The sequence below is a fragment of the Aulonocara sp. 'chitande type north' Nkhata Bay genome, linkage group LG16, assembly GCF_057382095.1.
Source record: "Aulonocara sp. 'chitande type north' Nkhata Bay isolate Kocher_YH1m ecotype deep benthic linkage group LG16, A_spYH_male_GT1.1, whole genome shotgun sequence".
Classification (NCBI taxonomy): Eukaryota; Metazoa; Chordata; class Actinopteri; order Cichliformes; family Cichlidae; genus Aulonocara; species Aulonocara sp. 'chitande type north' Nkhata Bay.
This window is the reverse complement of record NC_141359.1, coordinates 8,951,912-8,972,256: the sequence shown is the minus strand read 5'-3', so window position 1 is coordinate 8,972,256 and position 20,345 is coordinate 8,951,912. Positions and strand designations below refer to the sequence as shown.

The following is a 20,345-nucleotide window of genomic DNA, read 5'->3' as shown; positions in this document are numbered from 1 at the left end:
GGCAAAAACATGACATATGATAAATTTACAGAAACATTTAAAAATTTGTTAATGTGTTCGTGTGTGTGTGTGTGTGTGTGTGTGTGTGTGTGTGTGTGTGTGTGTGTGTGTGTGTGTGTGTGAAGCAGTGTTACTCAGCTCACCCTGTTCAAATCCGCTACAGATTCCACACAAACCAAGGAAAAACACAAGGCTTGCCAGTGTTGAACTTGAACCCATGGCTGAAAAACAAAGATACAGAACATTTAGAAGTGAACATGCTAAGAGTCACAGCAAAAACCTGAAATGGAAATCAGCTGACCTAGTGCCAGGTCTTCCTGCGTCTTTAAATTACATCCAGAGAATGTGAAAAGCCCAAGAGCCTTTAAAATCCAGCAAAAACCAGAGAAACTGAAAGAGCTAACTGTACACTGCCTGATATTTTCTCTCTCCTGCTCACTTCTCCTTTCTCACGCCATCTAGCTCCTTCTCTTGATCGTGAATGACTAGCGCTCTGGTATTTGAGGAGCTGCGTGTGTAAGCCAAAATGCTGCGTAATGCTTTATGACTGGAAGCAGACCCAGAATTCCTGATAACAGTCCAGTGTTAAGTGTTGCTCCCTTGGCCAGCCTCTACATTTTTGCATGGAATGTATTAACTATGGAACGCCAGGACTGCCATAATGAATTAATTAAATACACCATTAAATAATTAATTAAATGTGGCAATAATTAATTAAAATTGGAATTAATTAATTAAATAAATAGTTATGACACATGTAATTAATTAATTATTGACACATTTAATTAATTATTTATGTATTTCACATTTTAATTAATTATTGACACATTTAAGTAATTAATTATTGACACATTTAATTAATTATTTATGTATTTCACATTTTAATTAATTATTGACACATTTCATTAATTATTGACACATTTAATTAATTATTTAATGATATATTTATTTATTTCATTTTGGCAGTCCTGACGCCTGGCTCTCGTCATGAAATAATTTTATCTGTCAGCCTCACCCATCAAACTCAGGGGGCGGGGTTAACGCTGATCGAGTCAAAACCATTGCTTTGGCCTGGTGGCCATTGTTTCTAGCACACAACAACCGGCATGTTGAAACTAACAGAACTGAACTTTGAAAAACCCTGTTTGTGTGTCACCAAATACCGTTTTAATATTTTTTTAGCCGAGAATGTAGTGGTTTAATCTTCATGTGTCTGGTCGGTTTGTCAAGATACAGCCTCTTTGCAAAAGTGTTTCGATGATTTCGGAGATGTCTGCCCAGTCTCACGGCAAAGCGTGGGATAGACCCGCTCGCCTCGCAAGCAATCCCACCGACAAAGCGCAGGCCCCGGTACACAGCTGTAGTAACCCCCGCTGACTTCTTTTACTGAGGTTATATTTATCGATGTTTTATTTCCTGATGTTCTTATGTGTCCTACGTGTTTCAGTCGCCAATTCTGAATTATAACTAACATTAAAAACATGTTTAAGGAGGAGAGAGAGCAAATAAATCTGTTTAACATCTGATCTTTGGGTTTTTGTTCAGTAATCAGCGTGACCTGTGTATAAACACATAAAAGAGATAACGTTGGTGTTTCCGTCATGTAGTAACTGCTGGCTTTAACTGTACAAAGGTTGTTCGACACTATGAAACACATACAGACTTCATGATGTTCGGCTAATATTTTTATTGTGAATATTAATCATGCTGACCTCGCTCTGTACACCACGCAGCGAGGTCAGCATATCCACGATATCCTCAGCTCCATGAGTTAACACAAAGTTTCCCAGCTGACTATCTAACTGCCAACTATTCCAGATACGTGAAAATATACAGCATAAAGAAAAGTGTAAGAGACTCAGCAGCAGATTAGAATAACAATTATACATTTAATAAATCACCAAATGAATCCAAGAAACGAGCAAACCTGTTCCGACAATTTGAATTTGTATTCCCTCAGCTGCAGACTCGCTGCTGTTTAAATGTTTGAAAAGGAAGATTAGATATAAACAAACGTCAAACATAGACTCAGTCTGCCTTCACATTTGATATGAGGCCAGCACGTATAGTGGCCTCAGCAGGCTATTACTGAAATACACGTGCTATATCATAAACTATGATATAAACAGGGAGGTCCTATTAACATGTTTAGTTTTAAAGGACACCTTCCTGCCTTTAGTCTCATTCATGAGCAGTATTAGTTTTCTTCTAACATCCAGAAGTCTGCACAATGCGTTTCATAGTTTGTAACAAGCCTTTGACAGGTAAACATAACATGACCGAAAAAGAAAAAAAAAAGAAAAAAAAAAAAGAGAGAGTGTTGACATAAGAAGAGAAAATTCTCTCAATTATGGAGACAGGCAAATGGTTCATTTATGTTTGATGTGTGTTTATTCCTCCCTAAATATCGTCGGTGAAGTTTGCCATGCACGTCAGATTTTCCTGCGCATTTTTATACCTCTGCCAACAGAGAGAGAAAAAAAAAAAAAAAAAAAAAAAAAAAAAAAAAAAAACACATTCTAACAGACAGCTGGTGCTTAGAATACAGTTGAATAACTATTAAAAAACAGATGATATTTAGATTATAGTTCAGTCTAACACATGTGCCAGTGAACCATTAAACGTCTGTGAAACTATGCAGTTATGAAACGTAACTTTAACCTCAGCCAAACCGATTTGCTCAGTTGTAAATAAAACAGCGAAGTAAACGTGACCCGACAGACAGAACCTGAGTGAATGAAGTCCAGCGTTTAACCACTGAGAGCTAAAACTCAGCTGAGGTTTGAAAGCTGTGTGCCGGTGATTGGACATCAGCCGCTGATAAAGCTGTTCGCCTATAAAGTGCTGTGGCATGAATAAGGCACGGCGGGACCACGGAGCGACGTTCAGAGCCAACTTTATTTGATTCACGTCACACCACACCACCACCAACCCCTGAGTCCGTGTTTTAACACGGCGGGCGTGATTGCGGATGCCGTGCAGGTGCGTCCGCACGGCCCCGCAGACCACGCCCCACCACATACCCCCATCGCCCGATTGAGGCCGGGGAGCATTCTGGCCGAACCTACTCCCCCCCCCCCCCCCCCCGCGAACTGGGGCGAGACTCGGCCCCTACACATCGGCGCCCCAGCCCCTGACCAAGCGACGGGGACGCGTCCGTTCTGGTGGCCGCCCGCGCATCCAGCGGCAACGGCGAAGCTGGTCCGGAGGTCGGCCGCGTAGCAAGCGGACACGGCCCCACAGGCATGGCCGTGCGCTCCTGCACACAGGCGGCTGGGCAGACGTCAGGCGCGCAGAATCGACTGGTGGCAGCGAGGCTGGACTAGCCAGCCCGCCGATCCCCGGCCTAGCGGGGCTGTCCCGCTCCTCTGCCTCCAACTCCGGCTGCACAGGCTGCCCTGGAGCAGGGACCTCCGTCTCCCCGCACAGCTGCTCCGCCACCGCCTCCGCCACTCCCGTTTGGAGCGGCTCCCCGCACTGCGCCTCCGCCCCCAGCAGGCACAGCCCCTCGCCCACCTCTGGGTGGAGCGACTCCTCTGCCTCCGGCAGGTGTAGACCCTCGCCCGCCTCGTCCTCGGCCTTCGATTGGAGCGGCTCCTCCACCGCTCCCGGCAGGAGCAGCCCTTCACCCGGCTGCTCCTCCTCCTCCGGCAGGCTCGGACCCCCGCGTGGCTCGTCCACCACCTCCGGCTGCCGAGGTGACCCACACGGCTCCTCCACCGCTTCACTGTCCTCGGGACACACTTGTGGGGGTGGCGCCCAGGCCCAGAGCAGCGCTGCCAGCTCTGCCATCTTCCCCAGGTGGCGTTCGCTCTCCTTCCGCAGCTCTTCCTGTTGGCGACGCACCTCCGCCGCCTGCTTCCGCTGGGTGGCCGAAATAGCGGCCACCCTCTCGGCCAGCTCTTTCCTTTCCTGGCTCTGGTAGGTACCCGCCATGCCGCCTCCTGGGTTTCGGCACCAATGTGGCATGAATAAGGCACGGCGGGACCACGGAGCGACGTTCAGAGCCAACTTTATTTGATTCACGTCACACCACACCACCACCAACCCCTGAGTCCCCGTGTTTTAACACGGCGGGCGTGATTGCGGATGCCGTGCAGGTGCGTCCGCACGGCCCCGCAGACCACGCCCCACCACAAGTGCTCTGTAAGGAAACGAGCTCCAGCAGCTCTGCGCTCGGGGAAAACACTATATTTACTTATCTTGTGCAGAATAATGCGCTGACATTGCGTTATATCGAGCACCGGCTGCCCAGTTAAACTGTGACTATCACCAGGTAACTAGGCGTGTTTCTTGAATTAGCAGCAGGTGTTAAACAGCTGACAGATGAGGAGGAGGATGCATGCAGGTAAACTGAGGGTCTGTTGAGCTGATCGCTGGTTTCGTGAGAAAAATGTCAGCTCGTTCTTTATGTTACAGAAGCACAGAGACACAAGACCAGGCGGAAAGAGACGATCGTTCGGTGAAAATGAGAATCTGCGAATGCAACATGTGGAACACGGAGAGTGGAATATGTAAACAAACCGGTTAACGTAACCCCCTGGGTGCACTCTGCATGCTAACTGTTAGCAGAGCTAGTGAAATCTCTGAAAACATCTGAGCACTTTTGCAAACATGTTATATGTTGACAACCTGACCAGACATACGTCGCGACATTCGCGGCTAAAACACTGTTAAAAGTGTAGCTGGTGACAGAAAAACGGGGTATTTTAAAACTACACCACCACCATTGCTGCCTGTGATTTGATCTGCATTCTGGGATAACTGGCTGCCCCAAGTCTACACAAGCAATCGATTTTCTAGGATCGACCTGTTTTGACTTACTTTGCACGGCAACCAATCAAATGTTAGAGAAGCTGCATGGGCAGCGTTAACCCCGCCCCCTGAGTTTGATGGGTGAGGCTGACAGATAAAATTATTTCATGACGAGAGCCAGGCGTCAGGACTGCCAAAATGAAATAAATAAATATATCATTAAATAATTAATTAAATGTGTCAATAATTAATGAAATGTGTCAATAATTAATTAAATGTGTCAATAATTAATGAAATGTGTCAATAATTAATTAAAATGTGAAATACATAAATAATTAATTAAATGTGTCAATAATTAATTACTTAAATGTGTCAATAATTAATTAAAATGTGAAATACATAAATAATTAATTAAATGTGTCAATAATTAATTAATTACATGTGTCATAACTATTTATTTAATTAATTAATTCCAATTTTAATTAATTATTGCCACATTTAATTAATTATTTAATGGTGTATTTAATTAATTCATTATGGCAGTCCTGGCGTTCCATAATTAACCCCTCAGGAGGAACTGAATTAAAACTGGTGAATTTGTATGAGTGTCGGACGACATCAGATTTGTTGCTATGCAAATCATACCCCCAGACAGTAAAGTGTCAAGTGGGACTAAGTAAATGCACAACCCAAGCCTCCATTAGTTCGCCAAAAACACATAAAATAAAGTTTACTAAGATAAACAAAGATAGTCGCCATTCTTCCGAGGTTTCTTTACAATTATCCACTTCTAGAACAGTTTGGTTGCCCAAACTTTTTAACGAGCACAAAAGTGATCGTTTGCCAAAAACTGATTTCCAGTGTTGCCGTGTGTGTGTTTTTTTGTTTGTTTGTTTTGATGTGTAATGTCTTTACTTATATTGGTAAGTAGATTTTAGTGAACAGGGTTTACGGGGTTATATATAAAATTTTTAAATGACCTGTTTTTTAAGTATCTTTATGACTCTGCGTTATTGTACCAACATTAAAACCAATCCAGTCCCCTTTTGGCCACTAAAAATATCTTTATGGAACTATTGTTATATAGTTGCAATTTCTGCTATCCTCTTAGTCACTTTGTCAAAAACTGACTGCGGCTTCTAGCTTGTGATACCAATGTTGTTTTGTGGCTCAAGATGACTTATTTTATATTATTGAGGGATACATTTGATATGCTTCGCTGTTTAAAGGCCAAAAGTTTATTCATGGCAGTTTAAATACTTGTAATTACTTTTTGGCAAATGCCAGAAATCAGTTTTTGGCAGACGATCACTTTTTGGCACATCGGTAGCCTACGCCCACTTACACACACATGCAGCGTAATGATTGTTTACGCAGGCAAGCTTGACCTTCAAAATAAAAGCACCACAATTTGAACTAAATAAAATAACAAATAACAAATCCCACTTTAATATGGTCATTGGTTTACTGAAACCCACAATTGCTCCTATCGCATCCACCGTGATGAGTGCGAGTGTGATTATGACTGTTAAAGTGTTGTACGAATATGAATGTGAATGTGGCTTGTAGTAAAAAAGTGCGCGCTGAGACCGATTTGATTTAACTGCATGCGTCCGTAGTTTTAATGTGGTTGTTTACACATAGTGAGGTAACCTGGTAACCTCGACAGATTGCGGCTGTTTAGCCCGTTGTGTTTGGCACTGAACATTTGATCTAGTTTTAAACAACATGTAAGCAGGGACTGTGTTTACAAGCAGATAAACCAGAGTTTGTCTTCAAAAGGTGCAAAATGTGGGCCTGTACAGGGCAGGGGTGCCACCAAGGGGGTCGCTGGGCAACCCCCAAAATTTGCTGCCCCGCCTTAGTGCCTCCGGGCAAGACTGCCCTATGTTGGTAATAATGTAATAAGGTTGCAGACAAGCTGGTGCAAATCCCTGGACAGATCACTGGTGCATCTCAGGGCATAACATAACATAGAGACAGGCAACAGTTCACACTCTTGCCTGATCTAATATTTATGATTCTAATTCTTATATGATTGTAATATTTATTTGTCTTTCCTGACCAAGTTTGCTCTTAACCCTGGAGAACCAATGGGGCCAGAGCCGACCCCATTGGCTTACTAGGGAAACCATGGGGTCAAATTTGACCCCATGGTTTCTCCAGGGTTAAAGGATAACTCCATTCTGGGAGAGCCGATGCTTCTGCTCGGCTCTGCTGAGAATCATTAAAACAATGGTTGAGACTTCCAATCAATCAATCAATCAATCAATCAATCAATCAATCAATCAATCAATCAATCAATCAATCAATCAATCAATCAATCAATCAATCAATCAATCAATCAAAACAGATTATTATGGATTTTAAAATCTTATTTGGTTTTGATATGTACCTATTCTTAGTGATATCAGCTGATATCGACAATTAACCAGGCAGAACATTCATTTTGCTCTTTGTCATACTTTTTCAAGTAAACTATATTTGCCGACAGCATATTAAAACTGGAAATTCTGGTTTTATGGTGTGTCACCCCTGTATGACCACCTCTATGAAAACATTCTGGAGGCGACAGGGACACAGACAGAAGGGCAGGGTGTGGTCGAGTGAGAGCGAGGGCGAATGTAAAGAAGGTGCAGTGCTTGTTACAACCACGGCAGTGAATCAGAGAAGTAAAATGTTACGGTCCCAGCAGTTACTTTTTCAAGCAGAAATAAACACGCCCACACCTCCCAACAAGCCAGAGGGATGGTCTTGCTTCACCAGCTTTTGTGTGAAAGTAACCGTAACTTAGTTCCCATGTGTAAAAACAGTGGATTGAAGGGACCTTTTAGTTCCCTGAATCAGCTCCTGTGACTGAAAGTTCCAGAGAATCTGAGTTGAAGCCCAGCATATGACATTTTCTAATAAAGAAGCAATAAAATTTAAAATCTTCCCAGGAATTCAGTACCAGCTTTAAGTGCCGTTAGAAGCAACATCTGGGTTTTTTCACACCTGAGCACCTTGTTTCTTCTGGCTGACATCAGTTCATGAGTTTGCATAAATGTGCATGGTTTTCTCATCAGTTCAGTGTGGTTTACGCATATGTCTGGGCAATTATTAAAACCAATAGAAGACCAGAGAAAATGGCATTTAACTTAGAATTACATATTACCAGCCTTTCACTGAACTAGTACTGGTATTACACAATCAGTCCAGTCATGAGTCCAGTCATCAGGTTCAGTTACAATTAAAGTACACGACTAAAGCAGAAGGCAGACATGAGTGTACTGAGTAAGGAGTGACTTACTCGGTACATTTTCTACATGGATCTGAATCAAACATGCTGATTTACTGAGTGATTAACATCTTAACAGATCCATTCATGTTTGATCCAAAATGACTGTTACTGCTGGTTTTAACTTCCTATTGAATTATTTGCATGGATGTGGTTGGAAAGCGCCAGAGGAAAAAACAAAACAAAACATTGCTTTCCTAAATATGGTACAGAAACCTGTCATTAACAGCACACAAGCAGTTAAAATAAAATCTCAATTGTTTCATAAATTCCCCTCACCCCCACCGACTTCATCCACCCATCTTCTGAAACTCTGTATGAATAGTAGTTTAGCATACATGCTTGAACTGGTTGAAACAGCAGCTGTAATACTCTGTATGAGGTCACGTTCAGATGAGATTTAATGACAGATTTTTTTTCTAACATTGTGTGACTTCACACCCGCAGAGTCTGTAGCTGCAGATAGTGTGGAAACTTCACACAAAACAAGTGCAGTGCTTTTCTGTGTTGAAAAGGTGATAAAATATAGAAAAAAATAAAAGGAAATATAAATTTAAAAAAATGACAGATATTAAACAAATGTGTGTGCCAGTCCCGGCTTTCATGATATTGTCCCCCCCTCCCATCAGTAGTAATTTAAAAACGTTTATAATGCTTTAACAGCTTTGGGGCAGAAACTGTTTTTAGTGTATATGACCATGATTTCATTGCATTGTCTACCCGATGTTTCGCGATGGTCCGATAATGAATCTATCAGCACATCTTGAGTTGTTTGCAATTTTAAGTAAAAAGAAATAAATTGGTACATAATATCACAAATCGGTATGGTAAGTTTTGACAATCTGCACCAAGGCAAGCAAAGGCTTTTAGAAGAACACAGTAGCAACGAAATGTGTGCAGCTGCTGTGAGAAGAAGGAAAGGAAATGATCGAAACCTCAAAATTCTCACCTGTGTATCACGATACAGGAAGAGCTACTGCTGATGGGAAAACTATAATGAATGGGAGATTGCTTGTGGTTAAAGAGGGCTCCAGTGAACGCTGTGAACGTGTCTTAACACTGAGTGGTGTTTGTTTAGTTTTGTTTCATCAAAATGGTTCACATCTTTCTGGGAAAAATGTAACCAGTATGCAGTGTGACACCACAGATAAAAACAAGCCAGTGCCTTCAATAAGTGTTATCCTGGGTTCACAGGCCAACCGTCAAAGGCAATATTGGTTGGTATCGAGACTTGGCTAATATTAGTGCTTTTATTGTTGGCTTGTGTTTTTTTACACTGCATGCAAACCACACAGGATCTCGATTACACGTGCACTTTTCAAGTGGTTGTTGTTTGTTTTGAGCAGAAGCTCTTCTGAAGAAATCTCGTTTCTAAGAAGAAAAGGTTCACAACATTTTGACTGTGAGAAACAGGCATGCAAAAGCAGGCTCCATCTATCTAAAGCTTATATTCACTCAGTTTTTGTTCATAAAAGCAAAACAAATAATGGAAAATAAGCACGGCTTAAAATAAAGTTGGCTAAGTGGTCTTTAGATTTAAACAAAAAATATTTTCAAGGTATAAAAGGAGAACTGAATTTTAATTCATTTTAGACCCAATATCTGTGTCTGCTTCCAGTGCATAGTTGAGCTATTTAGACAAGTTCAGGCAGAGAGGGGCGAGCGTGGGAAGAAGTGAACTGGTTCATCGGGTCACGCTGCAGACATGAGGCTGAAGAAGACAGAAACGAGTGAGTCACCGGAGGTGTAAACCAGCAGGCAGGTCAGGGATCCCAGAGGTTGGCTGCGCAGTGGATTCAGACTGAGCTCATGTTTACCAAAAGTCAGATGACGCTTAACTTTTTCTTTCTTACTGTACTTTTGAATGACTCAGAGCCACACATGCACTCTTTGTGAAATGGTGGTGTACCACCTTAACTCCAAATAGATTTATAGTTGTGTAATATTACACTTTTCAGCACCTTATCTTGGTACCACTTTCACACATTACTGGAAACATCCTTAACTGCAGACAATGGCTAATCAGTGCAGCTCAAAATATTGCTTCCTGGCAGGAAAGAAGCAGGTTTCCCAGCCAAGATCTGCCTATTTTGAGCACTATTTGGGTTTTTGGAAGAGAAATTCTCTATCATTTTTGTCATTGGCAGTGTTGCAAGATCTACAGTTTATGCACTATTACAGCTACAGTCAATAATAAACTTCAAGCGGACACCTTATGCTCTTTATTTTGCTTTTTCCCCCTCATAAATACTCTGTAATAACTGTGGAAGCTCACATTAAATATAGTTCTCAGTAAAACAAAAGTAGAGATAAACTCTTTTTCAGTCTTTGGTCTACTTTAAGATCTTCAAGATCAGGTAGAAAGGGATCATCTATAATAGCTCATAACTGTTTAATATTCGCTGGGAGCTATTTGACTGTTATTCAGAGATCACACTCCATCTACAAAGGGCCACACAGCTATGACAGACTTGTGACATGCTAGCTTCACCATGCACAGTTCACAGCAGACCTCCCATATGATGTAGCCTTCACAGATGCCAATGACAGTATTTATACTTTTGTGTATCGTGCACCTCCATTACTTTGTATTGTCACTGCCAAAAGGCTATATAGTGAAGTTTTCTCTTCAATTCGATCTATTCTCGTTCAGTCAATTTAACACAGGACCATGAATCCGGCGTGAGGCACACAAATCTGCCTTTGATCACAGTGTATCCACTCGCTTGCTGTTCAGACCTTTTGTTTGCAAGGGGTAGCCAATCAGAGCAAAAATGACTTAAAGGGACAGGAGCTAAAACACCAATACTAAGCAGTTGTACCAAGACCCACTATAAGATAAATGACTATTCTGAATAATGTCATTAGAGTTCAATAATAACAATAATAATAATAATAAAAGTTTTGGATGAATTAATCAGAAAGCATTTTGAATCTAAACCTCCCCGATTAAGTTTCAGTCAAGGCACAAAACAAGAAAGTGATGCAGTTTTTCCAGAGCAAGCAGCACTAAAGATGTCTGCTTCTGGGAACAGATGGTGGAAGGAGTGAATGGCTGATGAGAATATCGTTATCATAGTGTTGATAACCACTTTAGGGAAGGGCGCAAGAGGAGCAAGGCTGCTGGAAATCATTTCGTATCTTAAGATATCTTAAAGCAATAATCTACAGTTTATAAAATCTGCTAATCATCTTCAGCACGACCTTTTCTGTTTGCATTCATTGGACAAAGTCAAGCTGTATGTTGTAAACCACAGCAGTGTTATTGAAAATGCTTGCATGGCAGAAAACTTACAGAAGCTGTTGGGAAATGGGCCTCGCTAACGGACCAAATTTGTGCAATGTTTAAATTTCGCTACAGCAAACTGACAGAGAGGAACAAGCGTCTGTTTTCTGTTTACATTTGGTTAAATGTTCATTTGGTCTACAGATCTGTTCAGTCATGTGAACTTTGTCCATCTGTTTATAGGGCAGCGATTGCCACATACACTGAAGAGCGGTCACAGGTGCAAGGTACTGATAACACGAACATCTCAGGAAAAGACAGACACTTTACGTGCATGCGTAGCTCAGGATTTTACTTTCAATTCCATGTTATGTTGGAATTAAATTAGTTTGTCAGCAGGTTTGGTGTAGCAGCTTAAAACTGCACGAGCCTGAAACAACAAGTGCTTTCTGTAGGGCAGTCAAATATTTAAAATCAAGGATGATGTGGAAACAAACAGCAGTGAGCTCAGCAGTGATTGGCTTTAAACAGAGGTTGCAAACTTTGTATGCGTCACCATAAACATACAGATTCCGGTTGTGATTCAGATAAACGTGCAACAGCAACAAAATGTTCTTTCAACTGCTGTTAACAAACAGCTCGCAGCTGTAGGAGACAAACTCTGGACTTCAGGAAGGGAAATATCACAATACTCAAGCACTGCTCAGGGTTCATCTTTTTGACTGACTGATCAGTCGAAACCAACATTAAGTTGCTAAAGTTTGTCCTTAAAAAATTCTAAGCAGTATTTTAACTCATTTAAATGTTCATGTTTACTCAATTTCAGTTTGCTCTTCCTCCAATTTGCCTTTAACCTCATTTAACCCCATCTTGTGAATAGTTTGAACAGCGCAGAAATGTTTTGGAGAAACGTGGCAAATGTCAGCTTTTTAACATTTCCATGTTCCTAGAATGATGAAAAAGTCCTTAGCTAAGCTAAAACAACAAACTTTTTTTTATTTTAAGGGGAAGAGGATGTGATTTCAATGGAGAATTGAAACCCAGATCTTCAATGAATCGCATCAACCAGCAATAAAAGTAACAACTTGCTCACAAGACTGACACACCCTGTAGGTCAGTCATAAAGATGACTTATTTATCTTTGAGCACACAGCCTAGTGTGCTCAAATAACGCCTAAGACTTTTGGATTATTTTCCTTTGTATAGTTGTTGTGGATTTGTTAAAATATGCAGAGGAGGAGAATCTGTGCGCCTGTTCTTGCACCTCCAAGTTTCTACCTTCTGTTGCTGCTTTTAAATCCAATAAATAGTGTTTGCATTCTCAAGCGCCACCTGAATTTCATGGTTTGCATAGCCTTTCCTAACCAAATATCTGTATTTTTATATTTATTAATTATTTAGGTTTTTATTTGCACCCAGAGAATTTTCTGCACTCTAATTCAGGATGCTCACGCCTCTTGATTGTTAAGCATCAGATCAGACTATTTTCACAAGCTGAAAGGAAACACGCTGTCCTTAAGAACACTTTGAATCTTGTTCTCATGTTTGCTAAACCAAGTTATTTTTAACCATGTCTGAGAAATTCTGTTTTAAATTAAAGATGCGGTATGAGGAAGCCTTCCCGGAAATGTGAGGATGACCATCCCTGCTGGCCTGATAAGAGACGAACAATGTGGGAATTTTCTAATATAAATGACATTTCAGCCCTTAAGAGCGCAAAGGGAGACGTCTCAGAAATAGTGATGGAATAGTTTTCTAAAACTAGCCTGCAGAAACCGTGCCATCCTTGAACAAGGGTTAATGGCTTAAGTTTAAGACATGGAGCTTGTGGGAGGTTATCAAAATACATGACTCATTTAGCTCTGAAAAAGGGAAAGCAACGGGAGTTACCCTTCCTTCAGCCGAGCCTGAGAACATGAATAGTGTGACTGTGTTTTTTCACATTGTGGAAACAATATTGCAGGTAGTGTGAAATGGTAATTTGTTTGTGCTTTTTGGTTTGAGGTGAAATCCTCAGTGAGAAGGCTGCTCTCGTTTTTTTCTATTGTGGCTCTGTTATTTTTCCTCTAAGCTATCTACCTTAAACATGCAAGAGAACATAATGTAGAAGGGTCTAAATGTCCAAGTAAACACAGTTTCTAAGAGCAGCAGTAACATACAGCTGTGAATGAGCCAGGTCTTCCGGTTGAGTGAACGCTGGCGCGTCTGGCTGCCGCTACTCACCGGCCGCCACTCACCTAAGTCCACCCTCAAAACTCATCTGTTTAAAATTGCCTATTCTTAAATTTCTGTATGTTTTAACTTTTATCTTCTATTTTTATCATTGTGTATATTTCCAGTTTTTATCTGTTGTACAGTGTCCTTGGGTGCTTTGAAAGGCGCTATTTAAATAAAATGTATTATTATTATTATTATTATTATTATTAAACTCGAACAAACTGCAGGCTTGGGAATGCAGATGAATGCTCCAGAATTACAAGATTTTGTTCAGGGATTATACTGCGTATCCACATGAGAAGCTGAAGCCTACAAGTGTTTTGTTTTTTTCCCTTTGCTGTCAAATCACTGTGTACACTCCCTGCAGTCCCTGCCTTAAGCAAGCTGTGCCTGCTTCAATTTCCTCTTTTCTCCTCCTTATACTAATATTTGACAATTTGCTTAATTTCCTCCTGCATCAGTCTAGCCTATCCCTCATCACCCTGCTCTTTCAACACAGAAATATTCATAGGCTATTGTTTATGAAAATATCCCAACCAGACACCCTCTCATACATCTGCAGGTGGATTGTTCACAGTTCAAGCTTGGTGTTTAAGCTGCTGTTTATAGAGCTGAACCAAGTGTATTGACTAATCCCCATATGCATCATTTATAATGCTAAAGAATAAATCCAGTGTCCTCTTTCTTAGCAGGAGAGTCAATGTACAGTTGATGTAAACATGGGGCAATAACCTGTTTTAACACAACAGAAAAATGACTGAAGTCCCACACAACTTTTTCTTATTTTCTAGCCAAACCACTGTGCATATGTTACATCTGCAGCAGCCATCTACATTTGCTCTTGGATTAAAACAAATAACAGTTATAAATAACTGTCCAAACTCCCGAGGGAGGTAGAAAGGTCTAAAGGGGAAGGACAGAAGCTGAAAGATCCGCACAACATGACAAACAAATGCCTCTCTGTGTAACTCTTGAACTGATTTGACGATATGCATTTCAATACATTATTAAATCAGAAAAACCTTCCCTAAATCAAATCTCTCATTCCTGTCATCAAAGCCTTCATTGGGTATATTTGTGCAGGGTACTGATAACACACAAAACAAACAGCACTGTGGCTACAGGAACCTGTTATCAGGGTGCAGCGACAGCAAAGTGTTCACGTAAGATCATTTTACCTTTCTTGAAAATACATGAAAATACATGAATCGATAAATTTGAAATTTAAAGACCTTAATGTCATGTCATCATTATATAATATTCTGTAAACTTTCTAGGCATTTTAGGACAGAATATTCCTGATGAGTCTGTTGGTCTGGAATTACTCAGCTGCATGGCATTGCAGGATGTGAAAAAGCACATACAATGTTGACAAAGTTCAGTCACGGTAATGCAGGAAGAACTCCTACATAAGCTTTGGAGATGACAAACTGCGAGAAAACCGCACAGTACAACCCACACTGAACAACCACCCAGAATGCACCTAAATGAATCACTCCTTTAATGTGAGGTTTTTGATTTGGCATGAAAATCGTCCCTTTTTCTTCTCATCATCTGTCAGTTTTATACAAGAAAAAAGGTGTCAGTATTGCTATTCCTGCTCTATGAGATCTATCCATCGCTCAAAAATCAAACATTTGTGTTGGCTGCAGTGGGAATCTTTACTATAGTGTGAAAGGAAGTGTGCCTCCTTTGTGGTAAACATTACAAACGCACTTTTTCGAAAAAGTAAACAGGCGAATGGTAGACCTCATATTTCTAAGAATTCGAGCACCGAGGCCACATTCAGTGGCAGAGTTTGCCCCAGAAAAGTCAGAAATTATTAAGAACATAAACAGCTTAGGAACAAGTAAGTGGTAAATATTGACTCACCTAGGAAAAAGAGACACCGAGGCACAACACAGGCGAAGGAAGGATGAGACAGTTTACTCGACACGGCAGACCTAAGAGAGGAAATCTCACCTCTGACCCTTGCATGCAGAGAGGAATCTCAAACGTGCTGCCCAGCCGGTGACTCAACAGCTTTGTTCCACCTCCACAGGACGACGCACAGACACAGAGGAGGAAGAGTGTGTTTGGATTGCACCTCTCAGCTCTCTGTTCTCCTTCCTTTGCATTTCAACACAGCGTTAAATCAGCTAAACCTTCCCGAAGTCAAATCCCTCACTGCTATTTTAACTAAAAATAACTTATTCTGGTTCACTAACTGTTAACCAGAAAAAACGCCCATAACATAAACACGGATGTTAAATATAAACAATATATTTAGTTGCTCATATTGTCTACAAGAGCATAAGCACATTTATATTTGTTGTTAAATATGACTGAAAACTCACTTTTCATTCACAGGATATTTAACTGTTGCAAGATTTCAGCAAGAAATGTGAAATCTTTGTGTTGTTTTTTTCCGCAAAAGAAAAAAAGTCTTTGCTTTCAAAGAAATGTCTATAATGTAATGAATTAACAGAAGAACTAAATTCACCCTAAGCATGTTTAAAACGCTTCATTTTACTTTGGCGGAAAAGAAAATACACGCTATTATAGTTCTAATTGAAAAGATTAAGCCAGAAGAAGCAGAAAGCAGAAAAACTGTATATCCTTACTGTCAGATTTAATGAGGACGAGACCCCAAAGCAGGACTACAAACAAAAAGCGAAAAAGCAGGGAGCCAGAAAATCAAACACACAAGACACAGTTCTGGGATCAGCTCGGCATTGAGGCAAGCATGGGGAAGATGGCGGTTCGTACGGCCGGCCAGGTGGCCAATCGTGCAGATAAAGCAACTCTGTGGGCTGCCTGAGAGACCAGTGACTGAAACCCTCTAATGGTTTGAGTGGTGACAGGCATTGGTGATGGGACACGTCAGGCAGATGGACAACATGCCAGCAGTGGAGGTTCAGTGAGAGACTGTGTTGAAGGAGGAGAGGGGACTCCTCTAGAGGCTTGTGTGGAAGCCAGCGATCACTGAGACAGAAATACGCTGAAAGATGGATGGGAGCCCAGGAGCTGAGATGGAGCAATCACATGTCGCAGCAGGTGGTTGACAACAAGAAGGCTGATGCTGACAACAAAGGAGACCCTGGTGTAGGCTTGGGGGTAGGAACAATGTAGGAACTCCACAGAAGGCTCAGCAGGTATCTGCATTTAAGACAGAGACCCTTATACTCAGGCTGTTTGTTTGGAACTCTTGGATTCAGGATTGTGCTCACACACTTGCAGAGACGAATCAATGGACTCAAGCTGAGACGCAGGTGGAGAGGGACCCTTGGACTCGGCATGTTAACGGCAGTCAGGGTGCCATTGCCTGTCCTCTAAAGGTCTGTGTATCCCTTCATGGATATGTCCCAGATTATCACTGACCCACCGCCAAACCGGTCATGCTGGATGATGTTACAGCAAGCAAAACCTTCTTCTCCACAGCTTCTCCAGACACTTTAGTGTCTGTCATATGTGCTGAGGGTGATCCTGCTCTCATCTGTGAAAAGCACTGAGCATCACTGGTGAACTAACCAATTCTGCTATTCTATGGAAGATGCCATTGTTTCACTGTTGCCCCTCTAATGCACCTGTATTTAATTTAACATCAAAGCAGCTGAAATTAATTAACACCCCCCTCTGCCACTTAACGGACAAGATCAATATCGCAGAGGTTTAATTGCCTTGATGCTGAGTGCAACACAATGCAAAGGAGGAAAGACATCAGTAATGATCACAGAGAAGCAACTGTTTCAGCCCGTCAATATTAGACGGGTTATAAGGCCATTTCCAAACAATATGAAGTCCATCATTATGCAGTGAAAAGATCATTCAGAAATGGAAAACATTCAAGACAACTGCCAATCTTCCCAAGGAGTAGACGTCCCAGCAGATTCATCCCAAGATGCTCAGAGAAACTGTAAAAAAACACCCAAATAACAACCCCCTGTCTAAATCAGAGACAAACAGCTGTTTATGTTTTTAAACCCATTTTGCACAGAGAGGCATTTTTTGAAAAATGTATTGATAGCAATGTTGAATATTATTACACAGGAAAAAAAAAACTACACGTAAAATAATCACACCGTGACGCCTCTGCCTTTGTAAATGGAGGGACAGTAACTGCGTGTTTATATGTAAGCGTGTAAAACCTGCAGATAGTCAGATTAACAGTATTTTGTCTCTATCTGCCATTCTGCAATTCATCTCATGTAAACAATAACGTGGCGCACAGCGTGACATGAAAAAAGGCACATACCTTTGACGCTGCGTGACGAACTCTGTATTCCTCGTCCACACGGAAACGCAAAAAAGGAGGAAAATCTCAGTTTTCGCTGATTCGAAACGCCGTTTACGTGTGGATGAAACAGCTGCGTTTTCAAAAATACCCGCGTAGGTGCGGACGTAGCATAAAAGAGTTAGTGGTTTATTTATTGCAGTTTACTTGTATTTGCTTAATTGTTTACTAAATGTTTGAGGTGTGAAATAAACCGCAATGGAGCAAAATATGGGTGTGTGTGGTTGGAGGATGTGTTTGTGCATGCATGCGTGTGCGTGTGGGGGGCGCGAACATTTTTCATGTAAAACAAAGGGGGGCCCAGCAAAAGAAGTTTGGGAACCGCTGCATTAAAGCATTAATAAGGCAACCACGTGTTTGTGAATGTCAAAGCACACAAACCACAGGAAGGCATCCTTAAAACATGCTTCAGCATATCTGTGTATTCGGCACTTGACTCAGATAACCTAGAATCCGGACATACTGGGTCCTAACTAGAGCCCATTCAAAAAGTTGAGATGAGGTAGTCCATCAAAGCAACAAATGATAAGGGGAAAAAAATTCCTCCAGAAATTCAATTAAAGTCTCTTTAGTCAAGCCCAAAGCAATTATACAGAGGTGTGAAGCCACACCCGGGCTTCCCCAGTGGATAAAGGAATCCCCATGAGCCACAGCCATTCGTCAAGATATGAGTCAAGCCCTACATCGAGTACAATCCCTGAGTAAATGTCACATTTTCAAACAGGATGTGCTGCGAGAAATGTGTACCAGTTCAAAGCTACAATTCAGCAGTGAGACATATCCCGAGCTCACGCAGCAAATGTTCTCTTTTCTGTTTAAGTGAGTAACCTGAAGGTTTTTTCCCTTTTTCTCTGCCTACTCACTGTGTAGACTGTTGGTGACTTGTGATATTGTATTTACAATTTTCAGGTATCTGTACTTTACTTGAGTATTTCTTTTTCTGGCAACCTTTTGCTTTTACTCACTACATTTACATAAATATCAGTACCTCAGCGCCTAGCTAGCGTTACAGAAGAGGAGCGATTATAAAAGAAATAACGCTTTTTAACCGTTTGTGTGCAGTTTGTCTCACAGTCTAGCTAAAGGTTCAGCTGTTGTATTTCAGATGGAGAGAGAAGAAAGAGAGCTAACGTCACTCAGAGATAGAGAAAGATAAGAAAGACAGGACAGGAGAGGAGAGGAAGGAGAGAGGTTAGATGTAAAGGTAGGGGCTGCTAAGTGATATTTCATAAACTGGAAATTTCAAATGTTTTTAAATCAGATATTGGGTCTGTACATGAGACATTATATTTTTTCATATGTGAAACGTGCTGCAAAACAAACTGAAGTAGACGAACCATGTTATTTAAAGGTTGCATGACAATCCTCTACAGCAGGGGTAGGCAACTCCGGGCCTCGAGTGCCAGTGTCGGTGCCAAGTGGATCAAGGACACATCTAAAACCTGCAGGACACCGGTCCTCGAGGCCTGGAGTTCCCCACCCCTGCTCTACAGGTTAGTGCAGGATAAACAGGTTAGTTTGCAGTTGTGGACATCCACAGAGGGCAGCAGGTCAGTTGATTACAGCCTGCACACTAAGAAAATCTACTGGAGCTCTCAATAGAAATTATTGTGACTTATGATTCTTTTCCCCACACTGAGCCATTAAAACAATTTAAGATTTCACCACATCCCACCAGCAATGTTGGGAAAGTTACTTTTAAAATGTATTCCATTACAGATTACAGAATACATGCCCCAAAATGTATTCTGTAACGTATTCCGTTATGTCACTCAATGAGAGTAACGTATTCTGAATACTTTGGATTACTTAATATATTATCATGCTTTTTACAACTACGTGAATGTACTATTGCTGTGATTTATTACTGTTACTGAAGGTCCGCGGGTCCGAACCATAGTAAAGGGACCTCTGGTGTTGGGCTCGTAGCCGAAAAATAGCTTTACTTTGTTGTCTGGGTCAAGTTTGCTAGCGAGAGACAGAGAGAGGAGTTGAAAGGCTGCTCCAACGGAACTTATTGTTTCGGAGGAAAACATGAACACAGCATACAGTCTAGTCGTAATAGCTTACTTACAACTGGGCTCGTCAGGCACTCTTCTTGGCTGCAGTGGTTATTATTATATTTACATGCTTCCCGCTCCCGTTTCTGCTACGATAACTACTTTTCCACTCTCCTTTTTCTCCCTCCTCGCGCTCACAGACACATAACGGGTATGGCAGTCCATTCTCCCTGCAACACGGACTACACTGCCCATAAGGCTACATTCTTTAGGGCTATGCCTGTAGCATTCTGCCTATTAGCTTAGCACAACAACAACAACAAAAAGGCGCTCTCTCACCCAGGAAACACACAGTCACAGAGAGAGCGCGTGTCGCCCTGTAACCATGGCAACCGTAACTCTGCCGCCTGGAACAACAGAACATAGCTGTCAAACCAAACCCAAACAGTCCTGACCCGCCACAATATGAAACAGGAAAATTCTGCTGTGTAATCCATTTACTTCAACAAAGTAACTGTATTCTAAATACGTAACGGCGGTACATGTATTCCGTTACTCCCCAACACTGACCATTGTACTCCCATCCTTTATCCAGCC

At 41.5% G+C, this 20,345-nt stretch overlaps 2 protein-coding genes across 5 annotated transcripts in view; both read right to left on the bottom strand.

Moving 5' to 3' along the window:
- The window catches only part of LOC147310950 (interleukin-1 receptor-like 2), a 32,034-nt gene that overhangs the window by 11,092 nt on the left and 597 nt on the right, over positions 1–20,345 (bottom strand). Inside the window, exons 1-2 of one of the 4 annotated variants that reach the window (XM_086265474.1) lie at positions 15,438–15,570; positions 144–221 (exon numbers count right to left, since the gene is read on the bottom strand). In XM_086265474.1, coding sequence (XP_086121600.1) covers positions 144–219 — 76 coding nt within the window. In that variant the 5' untranslated portion in view covers positions 220–221; positions 15,438–15,570. Of the gene's footprint in view, positions 1–143; positions 222–301; positions 619–15,347; positions 15,571–20,345 lie in introns of those variants that run through there. The other 3 variants (XM_086265472.1, XM_086265471.1, XM_086265473.1) reach the window with 3 other exon arrangements.
- Positions 3,098–4,131, bottom strand: LOC147310951 (uncharacterized). The gene has a single exon (XM_086267392.1). It carries the CDS (start codon positions 3,967–3,969, stop codon positions 3,112–3,114), a length of 858 nt encoding a protein of 285 aa, XP_086123518.1. The 5' UTR covers positions 3,970–4,131; the 3' UTR covers positions 3,098–3,111.